General features: G+C 38.8%; 1 protein-coding gene across 4 annotated transcripts in view; it reads left to right on the top strand.

The window, feature by feature from the left end:
* Positions 1 to 20,931, top strand: part of Abhd3 (abhydrolase domain containing 3) — a 62,373-nt gene that overhangs the window by 7,174 nt on the left and 34,268 nt on the right. For 3 of the 4 annotated variants that reach the window (XR_385966.4, NM_134130.1, XM_011246793.3), the window contains exon 4: positions 17,496 to 17,541. Coding sequence is in view for 3 of the 4 variants with exons in the window: in NM_134130.1 (NP_598891.1) it covers positions 17,496 to 17,541 (46 nt within the window). In the remaining variant the exon portion in view is untranslated. Of the gene's footprint in view, positions 1 to 5,686; positions 6,124 to 17,495; positions 17,542 to 20,931 lie in introns of those variants that run through there. The other variant, XM_011246794.3, reaches the window with a different exon arrangement.

Here is a 20,931-nt window from a genome sequence, read left to right as displayed (position 1 = left end):
AACATAGTGAAACACTCATCAAGAAAATGAAATTAAAAAAACAAAAAACAAACATAAAAAAAGAAACCTACATGTAGCAGTACCAGAATAGGTAGTATTATGTGCCAGAATAATACCATGTTTTCTTAAACTCTCTTTTCATTCCCTGAATTGATTCCCTGGAGCAAAACAAAAACAGGAGGAAAAAAGTGAATCTGACTATATCTGGACCAGCTGTTACCTTGGCCCTTTAAAAAAAAAAACTCATTTATCATTATGTTCTGCCCCCAGCTAATATTAAAGAGTGACCCATCCAGAATTATGTAATAACAAGCTCATTGAAATCTAGGTCAGTCATTAAGTATTTTAGTGCTGTGCAGTATCAGAGCTTATATCCCCCAGGAACCTATAGTCTAGTTGAAATGACAGTGTATGCAGAAACAGGGAAGTGTTCATTCTGCAGAAGTCAGAGTTGGCTTGGCTGCAAGGGACGAAAAACACAAACCAACAATGGCCCAAACAAGATCCAGGTTGGACTGAATGTTAGAACACCTACTTAGCATGCATGAGGCCCTGGGGTGGATCCCAGCACCAAAGTGGGTTAAAGTCTAGGCACAGATGTCTTCTTTCCCATGGAAGTCCAGAAGGTGGACACAGCTTGTCTGTTAGACATCAGTGTCAGAACGCAGGCACTCCTCTGACTCTCTCTCTCTCTCTCTCTCTCTCTCTCTCTCTCTCTCTCTCTCTCTCTCTGTGTGTGTGTGTGTGTGTGTGTGTTTGTGTGTGTGTGTGTGTGTGATGTGTATTTATGCAGAAGCCAGAGGACAACCCTGGGTATTGTTCCTCAGATATCATCCCTGGTTTGAGGCAGGGTCTCTCACTGGCCTAGAGCTTGGCAAACAGACAAGTCTGGCTAACCACTGGTACCCAAGAAGCTGCCTGTCTCTACCTCTTTAATGCTGGGGTTACAGATGTGCACCACCATGCCCATGTCCTGCTTTTTAAATTTTTATTTATTTTTATGTGTATGTATTTTTGCCTACATGAATGTCTTTGTTCCAGACCTGTACCTGATAGCTGTGGAGGCCAGAGAGAGTATCAGATCCCCAGGGATCAGAGTTCAGACAGTCATGAGCTGCAACATAGATGCTGGAAATTGAACCCAGATCCTCTGGAAGAACAGCCAGTGCTCTTCCATGTCCAACCCCAGGAGCAGTTTATAGAGTGGGTTCTGAGGGTCAGACTCATGATTTTATTGAACACACTGAGGCATTCCCTCAGTCCAGGTTTTGTTGTTGTTTGAGTTTTGTTGTTGTTTTATGTGATGTACATATGTGTAAATAGAAAGGTTCTCATGCATGTGAGTGCATGTGGCAGCTGGGAGTTGACATAGAGTGTTCTGTCACTCTCCATCTTTCTCTCTTTTCCTTTCCTTTGTTCTCTTTTTCTTTGGGGATGGGACATGGTCTCTCAGTGAACCTGGGGCTTACTATTTTAGGTAGACTGGCTTTGTAAGCAAGCTTCTTGGCCACACCTCTCTCTGTGTCTCACTGTCCCCCAACAGGCACACACTTGCACACATAAAACATGTGCATGTATGCGTGTACATACACACATGCATGCACGCACGCACATACACACTGGGGTTAGGAGTGTTTTCAGCCATGCCTGGCTTTTACATGAATCAGGTCCTCGTGCGTGCACAGTAAACGCTTGATCCGCTGGACTGTCACTCTTGCCCCATCAGTTCAGTTCTAGCTATTGTATTTGAATCCCAGTACCCAAGAAGGAATAAAGGAGAGGTGGAAACCCCCTCTCATTCTTTACAGATGTACACCTAAGGGGCTGAGAGCTCAGCTTAGAGCTACGGTGTGTGCCTAGCACACGTAATAATAGTTAGTCTAGAAAATACTTATGGTAGATACTGACAGGCGATCCCATTATTAGATCACTGTGAGGTACACCTGAGATAAAGATGTATCTGAAGAGCCAAGTGCTTGTCTAGCATGCCCAAGGCTTTGCATTCATCCTCAACACACACATACACAGAGAAATGAAAACAAAAATGACCTCTAACCTTCACGGTCAGTGCTCTTGCCCAGGAGATACACTCTGTGTTCAGAACTCCCATCCTCCTTGGAAAAGAAGACGCAAATGTTACTCCCTTACATAACAAGGACGGTGAGGTGGCTCAGAGGATCTTTGAGTCAGGTTGAGTTCTGATCCTAGGGTTACACACTCCATGTGCTTCCAGAAACATTTTATTCTGATCTCCCTGCTTTTCCATTTTCTTCTTTGCAGAAATTCCTTCTACCTCTTAGATTTACAAGACTCCTATGTAGTCTATATAAAAAGCATTGACTGGTTGGTCCTTCATCAAGAACAAAAATTTTGAAAGTATTGTTCTTGAATTAGGACCATTATCTGGCATAAGGAAAAGCCTTGATATTCTGGCAGGGCCAGATGAAGCAAGGTGCACTGGCTAGCCTATTCCTGAAAGACACCATTCTAAGAAAGCCTAGGCTAGCATGCCTGGTCTGACAGTGAGCAATCCAAAGGCAGGACAGACAGGCTACTGCTGTCTTTGCCTCCAGTCCATGCTTCATGCCTCATCTTGTCACACTCCTGGTACCTGGGAGCACTCAGCTAAGTTGGTTCCATATTTAGTTAACAGAATATATGTTTTTAAAAAAATTAGAGACCCGGACTGAATTCCTATGAGTAAGAAAATACGAGAGTATTGGAAGGCTGCTGAGTAAATTTCAAGTCAGGCAACAGGGCTGAAAGGGGGATTTCAATAGAATGGTGTGAGAGATGATGCCTGCTGTGTTTGAGGTTTTCTCTTTCCTCAAATGCAGGAAGTGTTTGACACCTTTGTCCATGTAGCCACTAGTTTTAGAAATATCATGACTGGGGGCTGGCAAGATGGCTCAATGGGTAAGAGCACTGACTGTTCTTCCAAAGGTCCTGAGTTCAAATCCCAGCAACCACATGGTGGCTCACAACCATCTGTAATGAGATCTGATGCCCTCTTCTGGTTCGTCTAAAGACAGCTACAGTGTACTTACGTATAATATTAAATCTTTGGGCTGGAGCAAGCAGGGTTGACCAGAGCGAGCAGAGGTCCTAAAAATTCAATTCCCAACAACCACATGAAGACTCACAACCATCTGTATGGCTACAATGTATTCACATATATAAAATAAATAAATAAATCTTTAAAAAAAAGAAATATCATGACTAAAACTTTAACCACATTCATAAAATAATAACTGGCTGTTCTGGCTTTTAAATCCACAGGGCCACTAAGGTTTAACTCTCATCAAAGATAACCAGAATTGCTGCTTTGGCCTGTGGCAATTAAATGTAGCCTTTGAGGGTAGGGTACAGAAATGTGGTGAGCTGACTAAAAGCTGTTTGTAATGTTACTAGTTCTTGAGGAGCCTTAAGAACTAATTTTTTGATACAGGGTGTTATGTAGGCTGACCTTGAATTCTCTTTGTAGCTAACATTGGCCTTGGATTCCTGAAACCCTTTGCTTTCCTCTCCATATTCTAGATGATAGGCATACACCAGCACACACAGGTCCTTTGACAACTTTTATACCCTTAGATGTCTAGGTGCTCAGCTCATACTAAGCAACTCTTTAAATGACATAAATATTGTCTACCAAGATAGTGTCGGGCTGAGGAGATGGCTTGGGAGTGAGTTCAGAGTGATTGCTGCTCTGCTAGAGAACCCCAGTTCAGTTCTGAGCACCCATGTCAGACAGCTCACGTTGTAGGTGGGCCGAGGATGTTATAACAGGGACTGCAGGTGTTTAACTAGGAATGAGCCAAGATCTTAGGCATAAGGAACAGCTTGCTCCTTTGCCTGGCTTTTTTATTTCACTTATTGTCAGGGAGCCCTTTCACTCAGCCTTTGTTAGCTCCTTGAACTTCTTCTGCTCCTCTTTTTGTTTCTGCTTGGAAGCCTTGGGGTCATCCCCCGACTCCTTGGCCAGCTTCTTGAACCATCTCAGGGGCTTTTACCTTTGTAATCCAACAGAGTACCTGTTGTTCCTTCTCCCAGCCTAAGCCAGAAATTTGATAGATCATTTTTAACTTCATGTCACAAAGTATTTAACTGATATTATTATAACTACCCTTGGCTTCTTTTGTTTACTGTTTACATGATACAACCTTTTTCATTGTTTAACTTTCAAAGCGTCTCAATTTTTAAACTTCATAACAGATATAATAGGCTGTAGTTCCAGTATTTGGAAGGGAGAAACAGGAGGCTCAGGAGTTCAAAATCATCCTCAGCTACCCAGGGATTTCAATTCCAGTTTACAAAAGACTAAAAAACTGAAAAACCAAGCCAGGCATGGTGGTGCACACCTTGAGTTGTGGCATTTTGGAGGTAGGTGAGTCTCTGAGAGTTCAAGTACAGCCTGTTCTACACAGTGAGTCACAGGAGAGACAGAGGACTATATCTAGCAGTCCTGAAATGAAAAGCAAAACAAACAAACAAAACTCAACAAACTATATATGTGTGGATGTGCATATATGTGTATGTGTGCATATATGTATGTAAGTGTATATGTGTGTGTGTGTGTATGTATGATCTTTTATCTAGTCTGACAGTTTCTATATTTTTTTGTTTTTGTTTTTCAAGACAGGGTTTCTCTGTGTAGCCCTGGCTGTCCTGGAACTCACTTTGTAGATCAGGCTGGCCTAGAACTCAAAAATGCACCTGTCTCTGCCTCCCAAGTGCTAGGATTAAAGCATGCCCCACCACTGCCTAGCCAGTTTCTAATTTTTTATTGGGACTTTTAGTCCTTTTATATTTAATGTAATTGATATGGTAGATTTAAGGTATGCCATTTATTTATAATTCAGTTTAGACTTTTAAATTTTTCTATTATTTCCCTGTCTCTCTTTGAATCTATAAGTTTAGATATGTCTATATCAAATCTGAAAAGTTTGGGGGTTTTAGGTTTTTTATTTCTTTTCCTTCATTTTTTCTTGTCTTTCTGGAATCTCAATTACATGTATGGCAGGTGTTTTGATATTGGAGGATTTTCGCTTGTTTGTTTGTTTGTTTGTAAATAAGATATCACTATGTAGCCCTGGCTGTTCTGGAAATTGCTATGTTGACAAGGATAACTGTCTAGTGTACAGCCTTAAAGATGCTACTTAGAATCACTGGGCAGGGATGGCGAACAGGGAAGTTATGGAGAGATTCAGGCCCCGTTTTCATTTAGCATTTAGAGCCCTTCCTGTGTCTTCCCTATTTCTCAACTGCAATAGTTCTCCCAAACTTTATATTCTTCAAGCTTATAAAACCAAGTATTTCTATTACATTTTTGTCTGTCATTGAAAAATACCAACTCCTCACATCTTCACCAGAGCTAAGCAGGGAGTTTTCACTACAACTCCTCACACCTTCACCAGAGCTAAGCAGTATAGCGGTGAGTTTTCACTACTCTGCTTTGTGCTCCCAGCCAGGTGCATGTGCACACCCACCCAGGAGCTATCTTGGGTCTTCGAATGGAAAGCACACAGACACCAGTTAACTTTAAAATGCTTTGGCTACCTCAAAGGCTGGACACTCCTGAACCTTCCCCTACCAGTCATGGAAATGGCCAGTGGCCACTTATCCAAAGTCCACATGGTTGGGTGACTTTATCTCCTGCCGATGCTGCATTCCCTTCTTTTTCCCCCAGTTCAGGCGATTCTGCTGTGCCTCTCAACATCCTACCTGAGCAATTCTCAGTGTCCTGCACTGTGCCCAGCTATTGGCCGTTGGCATCTTTATTGATGGATCAAAACCCAATTGGGAACCAGGAACTTCAACACCTGGACACACAGAGCCAAAGCATTAGCATCCATCTCCAACATCTCATCTTTGCTGTCCAATAAAAAAAAAAAACAAGCATAAATTGAGTATAACCACAATTATGTAAATTGCAGAGTGTGATATATAATTAACATCCAGTTCATCATATTTGTCTATTAGATAAAATACTCTACCATCATTTGTAACTTAGTGTTTACTATTCTATACTGAATTATGTTTTGATTTTAGCCTGTCACACCATCTAAAAACCATGTTTTTAATTCTCTAACATATCTTTAATATTAAACAACTTAAGTTTGCTTATGGGAGTGTAAATAATCTTCAATCCTGTCAGAAATCCAAGAATGAATTAAATATTACCTGGGTATATAAGAAACACCAAGCATAGCTTTTCAAACTTATACAAATTGTAGAGACAGCTGACTACCTGGACAGTCCCCTCATTTCTTATAACGTTGGAACATCTGTCTTCAGCCTTTTGCCCCAGAGCCATCTGGCAGACTCAGAAATGCAGTAGGAATATTAAGGACTAGCTTATCCTGTCTTGGCAGAAATTATTAATTGGCTATACCATCTGTTTGTCCTTTTTTTTTTAAGATTTATTTATTTATTTATTATACGTAAGTACACTGTAATTGTCTTCAGACACTCCAGAAGGAGGAGTCAGATCTCATTATGGGTGGTTGTGAGCCACCATGTGGTTGCTGGGATTTGAACTCAAGACCTTCAGAAGAGCAGTCAGAGCTCCTAACCGCTGAGCTATCTCTCCAGCCCCCTGTTTGTCCTTTTTGGACAGTATTTTGTCTGCAGTTGAAATCAAGGAGCATTTTTAACTCTACCGGCAGCAAAGCATAAGCAGATCTTTTGAACAAAATCATAACAGTAGATTCCTTATTTAAATTAGGATCTACACAATTAGTTAAATAACAAGAATTACAATGCATATGAAAAGACTTGCCAAGATTGGTGATCTTAACTCTTAAAATTATTTAACAATAAGCATACAGGTAAGGTACACAAGCTTTTACAGCTATAGGGGAGTTGGCTTGAATGGCCAAAAACAGTCTCTGATGAAATCTTGTCTAATACTTAGTAGCAGTCCTTTTGCCTCACGAGTCAGCTTTTTTAGTTGTCTCCAAGTTGACACCAGGTCTGCTCTCCTTGTTGTGGTCCATGGCGGAGATAGGAAGAGTTTCTTTATTTTGCTTGTGAGTGGCTGTTTTTTGATTTCTTTTTTTTTCTCTGTGCACTCAATACAGCTTTCTGGTCACCACTGTCAGGGCACTCAGGAACTCACAGGTCAGCCTGTCACATGAATCATTTTGGGAGCTATCATGCTCTTGTAACATTTTGTGGAAAAAACAGAAATATTGCCCCCTTTTTTCCATATTAAGTATCTGAACAGGATTATGCCATGTGCCAATAAGTGGATCCCTTCATCTTACGAGTATGCTTGATTGTAGGGTACCATAGACACTTAGAGAGATTTTTGGCATCTAAATTTTTTTAAAAGATATAGATTTAAAGTTCCACAGTACTGTTTCCTTGGGAATAATAAAAATCTCAGTAACATGGATAACATTAAATTGTTGATAAAACATCTCAAATGCTTGGCTATAATAGCCAGTTTTAATTTTGATTTGGAACACCAAGTTTAAGAAAAATTAACACAGGCAACTATACTTTTAGTTGCTATTTTATTAGAGCAGTTGTAATTAGAAAGTTTAAAAAGTTATCAATAGTCACATGTGCATATTTTATTTTTGTAAAATTAAAAAGTATCTATTTGTAATAATTGATTAAGTATACATCCTCGAGAATTAATACCAATGTGTGGAACAGGTAGAAACTGAGGACATTGAGATCAAATCTTTACAATATGACATGCATATTTATTTATTTATTTATTATAAATATCAAATTATTATCTCAAGCCACTACTATTTTGATGATGTAAAGAATGAGGTTATATGGCAATTATTTTTGTATAAGATCTATAATTTACCTGGGATAGAAATCTAGCGTGGCATTGCCTTAAGAGGTTTTTACCAGGCAATCTTTAACATTTTAAAACACTATCTGCAGCACATAATTTAATTATCTGTGCTGAAGTAGGCAGAAACTCAAAAGAATAAACATGTGATCCAATTTACATATATTTTTCTTTCCATAGAAAGGTTGTTTTTAAATACAGTAAATGGGATGCATGTATGTATGAATTTACAAAAGCATGTATAATAAGCAATTAGCTTATTTTTAGGATGAATATTAATTTTATTTAAAATGATGGTATGCAATAGGTTAAATATCAATATTTTGTAATAACTAATAGCTGTTTGGAAAAAAGAATTTTTAATTCTTAATTAGTACCACAGCAGCCTTATATATAATAGGATGTTAAAACTTTGAGGTGAAGAAAGATGATTTTTACATTAATGTTTTCTCTTGTCAAAGAATAGCTGTGGACACATTTAATAACAATAACTAGAATATGTAGCTAATATTTGATTACCATCAATTACAATCGATACTAATATATTATAGAAGTTTTCTCTACTTTCTGTTAAAGCCTTTTTAGTTCTCTCCAGCTAATTTGAATCTCACTTGATAGTACCTGACAAAGGCTTAGGTTTTCCTGTGGTGAATTTAAGGTGGGGTCTTAGTCAATTAACATCTCCTGGAAGCTTTTGAAAATAAAATTTTGAAGCAAATTTGTACCAATTTTTCAATATAACTAAAACCCTAGATATTAAAAAGATATTGCCTCTGAATCTTATGAAGCAACAACTATTTTACAGAACTTTAAACTTCTCTTTAGAGACATTAGTTAATAAAATACTTTTCCACTTAGGAAACAATATATACTGAAAGATTTAAACTTTTTGCTTCTTGTATTGAAGCCTGGACAATGAAAATTTCTTACATAATATAAGACGATATTAGCCGTACCTAGGGGTAAAAAACCTTTAATGGTCACCAGTTTACTAGAAGTAAACTCTTTATAAATGGAAAAAATAGACTTTTAAATCTATAATAATTTTACATGAAGTAGGCAAGTTATCTTGTAATGCCTTTATAAGTTTTATAGCCTGATTGACCTTATATAAATCTTTAATTTAGTCTTTATTATGAACAACACCTGGGTAGATCTGAAAAGAAAAAATGTTGTTTAGCTAAAAGAAATTTTTCTTGAAGGCAGGGAGGGTGAAGTTTTAAGAACTTTTTTAGGTGCAATCTGTAAAACGCAAGAAACTTTGCACAAGCTTCTCTGAGGCTGCTTTAAGCTTTGTATTAACCCAAACGTATATATTTTTTAATTTGAGCATCTTGCCCTCCTGCAAGGAGGACAGATTTTAAAGGAGCAATTTAACTGTTTGTCCATGCCTCTGATTTTGGACAATCTTTCTTAAGATGACTTATACCTTAAACATTTTCTTTTATGACCTTTTATAGTCCTACAATGCTGCAACCATAGTCAAACTGATTGTGTGAGGGTCTAATTTTTGCACAAAGATGAATATATCTAGTTAATTTTACTTTGTTTTGTATGGTTGAATGTCCCAAGTGAGCAGCATTAACACTCTTATAAGTTGATTATTCTAGTAATAATCTTAAGTATGGGTGAGTTAAAAGTCTTAAGCTTTTGATTAAACTGCAAACTGCAGTCAATGGGACACTGGCAATTTTAACCAGAATTTTTAAGTTTCTGTTGCAATATTAGAATATATTTGTAACTTTTGGTAAGTAAGGCCCAATTTTAAACAATTTATTCTCTTTAAAATTAATACTAAAAACATCACTACCACGTTACAAAATTTGGCTGTTAATTTATTAATGTATGACAGTTTAATGTTTTATTAAAGAGACATTGTTTTAAAATCTTATCTTTATAAGTCTATCTTTAAAGATAAGAATTACATAAAATGTTATCTCAATTCAGAAGTATCTTTAGAGGACTAGTTCTCTGGGCTGATTTATGCCAGGTGCTTTTGTTTGAAAATGACTCTATCTCTGAGTTACTACTTTTAAGTTAACTTTGTAACCAGTGTCATATCTCTTTAATCATACCCAAATAACTTATAAACCAATTCTCTATGACCAAGACATGTTAGATCATATTTATACCTTTAAGACCAATCAAAGACCAAATGAAGTGGTTACATGAATCTTATGAATTTAGATCAATCAAAGAATTTTCCCTTTTATAGCTATACTTGTAAGATAAAAGCAATTTGTTATTTGTTAAACACAATAATCACAAACTTGCAGAGAATTTTTTAGGAAAAAACAACTATCAGCTTATTTGTCTTAGAACTAAGAGGTTGCAGATTCCTTTTCTTTAAAAACAGTTTCTAGCAGGGCCTCTCTTGCTGTGCTTGATTTATGGCTAAAGTGAAGGCTCTCTCTCAGCCTCCTTTGTGCAAACTAAGAGTGAATCAGCTGGTAAAGTTTTAACCATTTATTTTTGTTTTATTTATTTATTTATTTTTAAACATGAAACATAAAACAGTCATTCAGACAACGACACAATCATTCAGACAATGAAACAAACGACATACATGAATTGACATGATTGGTGAACCGAACATTAGACAATACATATAGGGGGTAAAGAATTTCTCCTGTAGGGGCCAGAGAGAATGAAACAGGGCGTCCCCCGATTTCTCTCTGTCCCTGGGAGAATTCTAAAATCCATTTTCTTTTATCCCTTTCTTTTCTTTTCCTGCTTGTAAGAGACAGGTTGTCAAATCAAGATTAAAATCTAAAATTTTCTAACAGCTCTGGCAAGCATCCAAACTTCTAATTTATTTAATCTGAGGGCAAATTTTTAAGAAAACAACCTCTATACATTAAATGTCTCAAATAGCCTAAAAGTTTACCATGTTGAATCTTTTTGAAGCCATCATCAGTCCACACTTAGTCATATATTTTATAGTCACCTGCAAAAACGCTATTTTCTGCAACCAACAAAAATACCATTTATGGAATGAATTATATATGTTTTAGGAGATGACTTAACTTTCAATAAAGCCTTTTCTACGAATTTTTAGCAAAATGTAGGATTGGGAAATTGTAAATAGGGTAACAGTAAGAAGTGACCTATATTTTGACTTTTATGAAGTCTCTTTTTATACTTTGACCATAATTTAACCATAACTTTTAATTTAGCCTAAAGTATCAGAATCCACAACTTGAAGTTTTTCTTATAACTGGAGCTGTGTCCTATAATGAGCTCCACAGTTTCTGAACGGGGCTAAGAGACTGCCCCTTTAGTTTTTCGCCTTACCTGCTTCTTAGTGAGCTGAGTCCCATCCTTATGGGACTTTGATTTACATTCACTTCTCCAGTGCTTGTCACAACACTGGGAGGGACCCAAAGGAATGCTCTTCTTGTCTCCTGAGATTTTTACAATCTTTTCTCAGGTGCCCCGGTTTCTTGCAACCGAAACATGTAATTCCACACGTAGCGCCGAATTTCTTCCCTTTCCTTGCTGTGGCGTAAGCTAATTTCTGCATTACAGCCAGTGAGGCATCTACACATGCTTTAATATTCCCTTTTGATTTTGACTGCCCCATGATAAAAACTTACTCGTTTCTTAATTGATTTACGATCAGCCCGCCTGCAGCACGGTCAACGAGGTCCTATCTTTGCCTGAGAAAATAAAGAATAGAAAGAAAAAAAAAGAAAGAAAAGAAAAGACTAATCTACTCTGGTGTCCCTGTTCGAAGGCGCCATCTGCCACAGGCCCTCTGGTCCCTTGTGCCTGCGTAGGAAAGAGTCTCTAGAGTAGATGGGCAAGATAAGATGTAGTGACAGACAGATACACGAGAGTCGTGTTGAATCTGAATGTAATTTTTTAGTCGAGCATCAGACTTTTATAATACAGAATAAATGGCAGAACAAGGCACATTGAATTTTTCCAGGTGCAAAAGGAGTGACTTCAAAAGGAACCAGATAAATGTTTACATTAGAGATTAGCACTTTCTGCCAGGCAAGAGTTTTACACTTAGAGTTAATTGCCTCAGGGTAGTTAACTCTTGACACGCCTCAAGAATAATGTAGTGTCACTGACCCCAAAATTCTCTAGGCCTCGTTAATTCTTATCTATATCTGAAGACTGTCTATTACAGTATAGTATACTAATTTGCTCTTGGCATGGAATGTAGTCTATAATAAGAATTTCTATCTCAGTGAGAATTTTAGTCTCTATCTGTAAACTGCTGAGTAAAATGGCAAGTGCTTAATTGTTTACTGAATGGGTAAAGCTCCTTGCTGCTATCTGGAGTCTAAGAACACTGGGAAAAGGCTTTAGCTATGTTAGAATACAATCTTAAAAGGCATTTACTATAAGGTAAAGCTATATAGAGTGCACGTGGATCCATACACTAGACTAAAGTGGATTTGGAAAATTAATTTTATGGGTTAGGGAAATAGCCAAAGATCCGGGAGTAAGTTTCCTTGAAACTTTTTTCTCATGAGAAAGCTTTCAGACTTTCATCTGTTAAGCTGACTCCACCGGAGTCCCTGGCAAACTATAGCTACTCTTAACCATTTCTATTTGAGTACATTGAAAGCACTTTATTATAATAAATTAGAATCTAACCTAACCATGAGTTTACTATCTGGCCCTTAACTTGCGTTCTTAATCACCTTGTTCTTAAATGAATTACATAGGCACAATGCTTACCTAAGAGTAACAATATTAATTCAAATTTTGTACCAATGTACATATCCATACCAATGAAAATCTTAATTCTATATCAATATATACATTCTGTACCAATGTAAGAAATTGTAACTTCAATTTTACATCAATTACAAAGATTTCTACCAATGTAAGATTATGGCTGCACAATGCTTTATTCAAGAATAAATTTAATAGTCGGGCAGTGGTGGTGCACATCTTTAATCCCAGCACTTGGGAGGCAGAAGCAGGCAGATTTCTGAGTTTGAGGCCAGCCTGGTCTACAAAGTGAGTTCCAGGACAGCCAGGGCTATACAGAGAAACCCTGTCTCGAAAACAAAACAAAACAAAAAACAACAAAAAAAAGAATAAATTTAGTAAGCCATCCCATCTACTTCCTCCCTCTTCAAAATTTTGACATTTCCCAAATGATCCCTTAAAACAACAACCTATCTATAATTTATAAAATAACCATAATCAGACACCCAAGATTGGGATGACAACTCTCCATGGCTTCTTTCTGCTGAATAGAAGCAATGAGAAATTCTTTATAGGGGTGGGGAGGAATAGGAAAATTAGAAAATTGGTAAGACTTAAGAAAGCTAGCTTTAGCATCTGTTATCCAGTCTGTATGCTTAGAAGCCCCAGCGTGACTGGATCTGTCCGAAAGGTTGAATGAGGTGAGATCATCTGGAATCAGCAGCAATTTCTGCAGCTGTTCTGGAAGCAAGTCTCTAGGCAGCATCAGGAAGCAGGGGCTGGATCAGCAGGTCAGCTCAGCATCTCTGAGGATGAATCTTGTCAAAGATGTACATCCTGTAATATATGAATCTCACAACCAGCAGGTTAGTGCCATTAAGGTCTTCGTATGGATTGTTCAGGGTGCACAGATCAGTTAAGGATGAAATTTTGCTCTTTGTTTGAGCAGGTGAAAGGCAACTGTCTTTTTATGAGTTAATTTTACCAATAACCAATTGTGATAAATCTTTGTTCATTCCATATGAAGGAGGGCATGAGGAATGTTAAGGATTCTATAACCAATAAGATTTATTGTCTAATTTTAGCTGAAGTTTTGGCTAGAGACGTTTTTATGTCTAAGCCAGTTATTGGCCTCTTCCATGTTGAGGAATCAACAGATCAATTTACCTGTTTTGTTTGATTTTTTTCAAATTTTCTGAGATCTTCAGGTGGTCTTCCCTATAATATCTGATCTTTGTCACTCTGGAAGGGGGTCCAGAGCCTTTTCTCCTTTCCTCTCAACACAAATACAAAGCCTCTCTCCCAAAATAGCATGTCCTTAGTCCAGTAACCAAAAATCATTAAAGGTATAAAGGTAAATTCCTCTGTCTGTCAGAGGAATTTTAATATAACCACCAAACTCATGACCGCGTGCATTTTGATAATTAAAACAATTCCAAGCAATTAAAGCAATCTAAAGGAATAGTAACCATTGAGACAGTGCTTCTGCTTTTCAGCCTACATTTAAGATCAAAAGCCTCTATTTACACATTGCGTATGCTTAGCTTATGACCTCGGTGGGTACAGAGCGTAGCCACCCCTTTCTCTTTATTTAATTATCAAGGCCTAAGCTTCTACTGTCTGAGAGATTAGGCTACCTACCTCCTGCTTTCAATCTATTTTTTTTTAAGATTAAATGCCTCAACATTTATTATCTATGTATTTAGCATTAATTAATTCCCTTCTACTTACTGTATAAGCCTATTTATAGGCTCTAATTTTTGTTATACCAGGCTGCTGACAATACCAGAAATCCTGTGTAGACCATGTTCAAAGATCCTGAGAATTTGCCCTTGCAAGACTTTTAAATACCTTTAAAGCATTTGCTCATTCACTCTTGCTAATTTCTCTCTTCTGTGAAGCTTAAGACCTGCTGCATCTACCATCTGGCTCTCTGCCTCTCATCTTAAGCTCTTGGTATTAGTTTTGAACAGCAGGAAGAAATCCCCACGTTACTCTGACAAAATCTGTATATTCCCTTAAAAACAATTAAATAAGATTTATAAATCTCTATCCTTTATTTATCTGGTAGCTGGAGGCAGGCAGCTTTCTTGTCTGCTTCTTACTGTTCCCTCCTAGCAGGCGATGGGTAAATCCCTGCCAGTGGCTGTGTTCCTTTATTCCTGTTTCATGTGCTTGTTGAGAAACTGGTTCTTCCTAGATTTATACTATTTGCATATGTATATTCCATCTCAGAATCCCTAAATTACTTAATAGTGGGTCCTTACCCATCACATTGTGCACCATATGCACATATAAGTTTTCCATGCATCTCTTTGTGCTCCCAGCTGGTCATAGGCATGCACCAGCCCAGGAGCTATCTCTAGGTCCATGTACCACGAATGGAAACACACACACACACACACACACACACACACACACACACACAGAGAGAGAGAGAGAGAGAGAGAGAGAGAGAGAGGGAGAGAGAGAGGGAGAGAGAGAGAGAACGAGCAGGTAATTTTAAACTGGCTTGGCTGCCTCAAAGGGTGGACACTCCTCAACAGTCCCCTGTTATCCTAGGCCCAATAGGGGAAGTGGCCAATGGCCACTTTCCGGAAGTCTCACATGGTTTGATGGCTTTATTTCCTACTGCTACTGTGTTCCATTCTTTCCCCAGTTCCGGTGATTTTGCCTTTCCTCTCTGTATCCTATCTGTGCAACACTCAGTGTCCTGCCCCATGCCTAGCTATTGACCATTTGGCATCTTTATTGATGAATTAAAAACCAATTGGGGACAAGGACCTTCATCATCTGGACATGCAGATTCAAAGCATTAGCACCAAACTCCAACAAACAGGGAGTCTTCCCAGTGCTCTTCCTGGTGCTGTGCTGTGCTGTGCTGTGCTGTGCTGTGCTGTGCTGTGCTGTGCTCTGCTCTGCTCTGCTCTGCTCTGCTCTGCTCTGCTCTGCTCTGCTCTGCTCTGCTCTGCTCTGTCAGCTTGACTCCATTTCTGCCTGCCTTGGTATTGTGAAAGATTATAGTTACTACTCTGTGGAAGGTTTGGTCTGATAACCTCTGCCCTGACATTTCTGGAACTAGATCCCCACTTGTCACCACCTCTAACATCTTACTTCCCTGACTCTTAGGACATTTTAGTCTTACCTTGTATCTTTGTTACAGTTGTTGTGTCAGCATAAAGTTTATCTGTTTTTCCATGAAATCTTCCTTAATGAACTCTGCCATGCTGCGCCCAGAGAGCTTTACTTTCTGTGCCACTTACTGGACATTGGATGCTCCTGCGAAAGGTCATAGTCCTCCAGTCAGCTAGGACTATGGCTCATAGCTCTCCAGTCTAACTGAAGGCATTCCTCGAAGGACTGCATTGCTGTTTGGTTTCTCTCTTATCTCTTATAGACTTGGATTTGCTTAATTCAGTAGATTCTGTTTAATGAGTGTTTTGAATGAATGGCTTATTCTAATATTAGTGGCCCTGTAAAGTGTGTAAAAGATGTTTTGCCAAGGTGGTAGACAGTCACAGAGTGTGGGGGAGGGAGGCTCACATGCCTAGTCTGCAGTTAGGATGGTCTCGGGTGGACAGACTGCTTTGCATCTGCAAATCATCTCGTCCTTTCTCCTCTCTGATTTTATGGCCTTGTCCCAATGGCAGGCACAGAACATCTTGGCCCAGAAGCCGTTTGAATCTGTCCTTACTGTTTGCTCTCTAAAGCAGTTCTTACCTGACGAGGAGCATCAGGCTAAAGGCCACACACATGGCTTAGGTGCTTATTCGAGGGAAGATTTGTGACCAGTGTACATCTTATTTATATCTAGTCTGTCTTGCCATTATTTTTTAGGGGGAAAAAAGAATAAAGAAAGCCAGGAATAGTGGAATGTGGGAGGCTGAGGCAGGACTTGGACCTGAGTTTAGGACCAGTCTGGGCAATGTAGGAGATTCCATGTCTTAGAATAACAACAATACAATGGAGAAAGCCTCACTGTGCAACCCTGGATGTCTTGAACTCGCTGTGTAGACCAGGCTGGCCTCAAACTCAGAGGTCTACCTGCCTGAGTGTTGGGATTATAGACATTCACCACTGTACTGTGCTAAAATAAATATTAATTTTTAAAAAACAATTCTGGTTACCATGTTTGCTGAATCTTGAGAAATAGGGATTGGATATGTATGGATAATGTATCAAATACAATGTAGAAAAGACATTTGAACCAACAATGTGTACATTTGACTTAATATTGTTTTAGAAATGCTTATCAGAAACATATCTGTATGTATAGAAAATGTTTTAAAGTATACACTTTTGGGCAGGAAAAGTTAACATGAAACCAATATGTAACTTTCTAGTCAAACTCACATTCAGAATTTTTTAGCTCTCTAGTTCTGGTAATATATTCAATGGTAACAATGGTTTGCTTGCAAACGTGAGGCCCTGGGTTCTAATATGGCCAAAAAGTAAGGGTTTGTAATTATTTAGAAAGAGTTATTAATTAGAGGCATTTTGAATACACACACACATACATATACACACACACACACATATGAATACACCATTGTGCTTGTGTGGGGCTTAGAGGACAACTTGTAAGATTCAGTTCTCTCTTGAATCTTGGTGGGTCATGGGATGGAATTCTAGTCAGGCTTGGCGGTGAGTGCTGTTACCAGCTATGCTATCTCAGATGTCCCCAAAACAGATTTTGTCAGTGTGCTTGTTTGCCAGATGTTTGAGGCAGAGTCTCCATCTGTCCCAGCCTAGTCTCACACTTGCTCCTGGTACCTGGGTTAGACCTACCTGCACCTCTGGTCCTGCTGCTCTGCTTCTGCACTATAAGCATGCATCACCATAGGCAGGGCTTCCTGCTTGCTAGGCTAGCACTTTACCAACTGAGCTACACTCCCTCTCCAACATTGTTACTATGTTAATGCTGCAGGGTATTGTTAGTAAGATGATCTCAATAGTACACCATTAGGAAGAATTGTTTAGAGAAATAACAGAGTTCTTTCTTCATTTTTAGGTGTGTGGTTTTTAATAACAGAGGAGTAGCAGGAGAAAGTCTCTTGGTAAGTACATTGAAATGACAAGTCTCCATTTGAAAAAATTTGAAAAAGAACCATCTGTTTTATAAGGCAAGGTATATTCTTTTTACTGAAACTATGCAATTAATAGAAGTTCATAGTAGGAAAATCTCTCCAGCCCAAATTAGTATAGGTTCCAATTTTTTTGTTTATGTCTATATATCTGTGTACGTCAGATACCTTGGAACTAGAATGACAGACAGTTGTGAGCCATTTCATGTTGAGTTCTGGGAACTGAACCTAGGTTCCCTAGAAGGGCAGGAACTGCCCTTGACCATCAAGCTAAGCCATCTCTCCAGCCACCAGCATTCCATTTTATAGCAACTTTTATATTTACTACATTTTAACATCAATAGATATTAATGTGTATCTTTTGTTTGTTTGTTTTTTGTTTTTTTCAAGTCAGATTTTCTCTGTGTAGCCTTGTTTGTCTGGAAACTTGATCTGTAGACCAGGTTGCCCTCAAATTCAGAGATCTGTCTGCCTCTGCCTCCCAAGGATATGAGCCACCATCATCCAAGATGTCTGTCATTTTTAATGGAAAATACATTTATTTAAAAATTAGCCAAAATAGTGTGGACATACAGCTAAGTGGTTAGCATTCTTGCCTAGCATTTGTGAAATCCTAGAGTTAGTCCCAGCACCACACTGGAAACAAACAAACAAACAACAATCTTACCTCCTGTTCTATTGCTGTGAAGAAACACCATGATCAAGGTGACTTATAAAAGAAAGCATATAATTGGGGCCATTTCAGAGGCTAACAGTTTCAGAGGGTGAGTACTTGACCATCAGGGTGGGAACATAGCAGCAGGCAGGCAGCAGTATCACTGAGAGCTTGCATCAGATTCATGGATGGCAGGCAGAGCGAGCGGGACTGGGCCTGGTGTGAAGCCCAGGCAGGTTTACATAGATGTAATACTATTTAAATCATTTAAAATTTAAGTCATGTCTTTCCCCCTCTAACTCCTACTTATTTTTTACTAGAAGTTCTTCCACATAACTATGGCATTTGATGATTAAATCTGTGAGCTGAACCAGGCATGGTGGTGAACTGCATCTTTCTTCATAGCTACTTGGAAGGATAAAGTAGGAGGATCACTTGAGGTCAGGAATTCAAGGCCAGCTTGGGCAAAACAGTGAGATCTTATCCTCAAAAGAACAACCCAAAACAAAAACCTGTGAACCATGTTATAAGATAGGATTTTACACTGACTTCACTTACTACAAGAGTTAATCGTGATTGTCAACTTGATGTGATGAGAAATGACTGAAATTAACACCCAACTCTAAGTGTACCTGTGAGCGCAGTTCTAGAGAAAAGTCACTCAAGGGCTATTCAGAGTCTCAGTGCTGTTCCAGTCTGGACCGAGGACACATAAAGGGGAGAAAGGGAGAAAGTAAATCAGTCTAGACTTCTCTCCTCTCCTTTCGTTCTCCTCTTCTCTTCCTCTCCTACTCTCTCCATCCCTCTACCCTTCCTTATACCATGAGAATCTTTGGCATGGCCCCTTCCATGATAGAGTGATACCCTAAAACTAAGCAATAGAAGTCGTTTGTTCTTTGCACTGTTTTGTTTTGTTTTATTTGAATCACACCAAGAATGCATATCCTTTATTAGATATTTTTTTATTTACATTTCAAATGTTATCTCCTTTCCTGGTTTCCCCTCCAAAAATCCCCTATCCCAATCCCCTCAACCTCCCCACTCCCCCTCCTGCCACTCACCAACCCACCCATTCACATTTCCCTATCCTAGCATGCTCCTACACTGGGGCATCGAGCCTTCTCAGAACCAAGGGCCTCTCCTCCCATTGATGTCCAATAAGGACATCCTCTGCTACATATGTGGCTGGAGCCATGGGTCCATCCATGTGTACTCTTTGGTTGATGGTATAATTCCTGGGAGCTCTGGAACTACTGGTTAATTCATATTGTTGTTCCTCCTATGGGGCTACAAACCCCTTCAGCTCCTTCAGTCCTTTCTTTAACTACTCCATTGGAGACATTGTGCTCCGTCCAATGGGTGGCTGAGAGCATCCACCTCTGTATTTGTCAGACACTGTCAGAGCCTCTCAGGAGACAGCTAAATATGGCTCCTGTTAGCAAGAAATTTTTGGCATCCTCAATAGTGTCTGGGTTTGGTGACTCTATATGGCATGGATCCCCAGGAAGGGCAGTCTCTGGATGGCCTTTCCTTCAGTGTCTTCTCCACACTTTGTCTCCATATTTCCTCGCATAACTATTTTCTTCACTTTTCTAAGAAGGTCTGAAGCACCCACACTTTGGTCTTCCTTCTTCTTGAGCTTCATTTGGTCTGTGAATTGTATCATGGGTATCCTGAGCTTCTGGGCTAAAATCCACTTATCAGTGAGTGTATACCGTGTGTGTTCTTTTCTGACTGGGTTACCTCATTCAGGATGATATTTTCTAGTTCTATCCATTTGCCTAAGAATTTCATGAATTCATTGTTTTTGATAACTGAATAGTAAGTACTCCATTGTGTAAATGTACCATATTTTCTGTATCCATTCCTCTATTGAAGGACATCTGGGTTCTTTCCAGCTTCTGGCTATTTTAAATAAGGCTGTTATGAATATAGTAGACCATGTGTCCTTATTACATGTTGGAGCATCATCTGGGTATATGCCCAAGAGTGATATAGCTGGGCCCTAATGTAGTACTATGTCCAATTTTCTGAGGAACCACCAGACTGATTTCCAGAGTGGTTGTACCAGCTTGCAATCCCACAAGCAATGGAGGAGTGTTCCTCTTTCTCCACATCCTCGCCACCATCTGCTGTCACCTGAATTTTTGATCTTAGCCATTCTGACTGGTATGAGGTGGAATCTCAGGGTTGTTTTGATTTGCTGATGATTAGGGATGCTGAACATTTTTTCAGGTGCTTCTCAGCCATTCAGTATTCCTCAGTTGAGAATTCTTTGTTTAGCTCTGTACCTCATTTTTAAATAGGATTATTTAATTTTCTGGAGTCCATCTTCTTGAGTTTTTATATATATTGGATATTAGTCCCCTATCTGATTTAGGATTGGTAAAGATCCTTTCCCAAACTGTTGGTGGCCTTTTTGTCTTATTGACAGTGTCTTTTGCCTTACAGAAGCTTTGCAATTTTATGAGGTCCCACTTGTCAATTCTTGATCTTACAGCATAAGCCATTGCTGTTCTATTCAGGAATTTTTCCCCAGTGCCCATATCTTCGAGGCTTTTCCCCACTTTCTCCTCTATAAATTTCAGTGTCTCTGGTTTTTTTAATTAATTAATTTATTTATTTATTTAGGCCATTGTTATTCAGTTATATTGGAGAATTCTAGGGGCACATGTAGATTTGTTCCTAGCTACCTTAATATAGAATGA

The sequence above is a fragment of the Mus musculus genome, chromosome 18 (assembly GCF_000001635.26).
Source record: "Mus musculus strain C57BL/6J chromosome 18, GRCm38.p6 C57BL/6J".
NCBI classification, from domain to species: Eukaryota; Metazoa; Chordata; class Mammalia; order Rodentia; family Muridae; genus Mus; species Mus musculus.
This window is presented reverse-complemented; position numbering and strand designations above follow the sequence as displayed.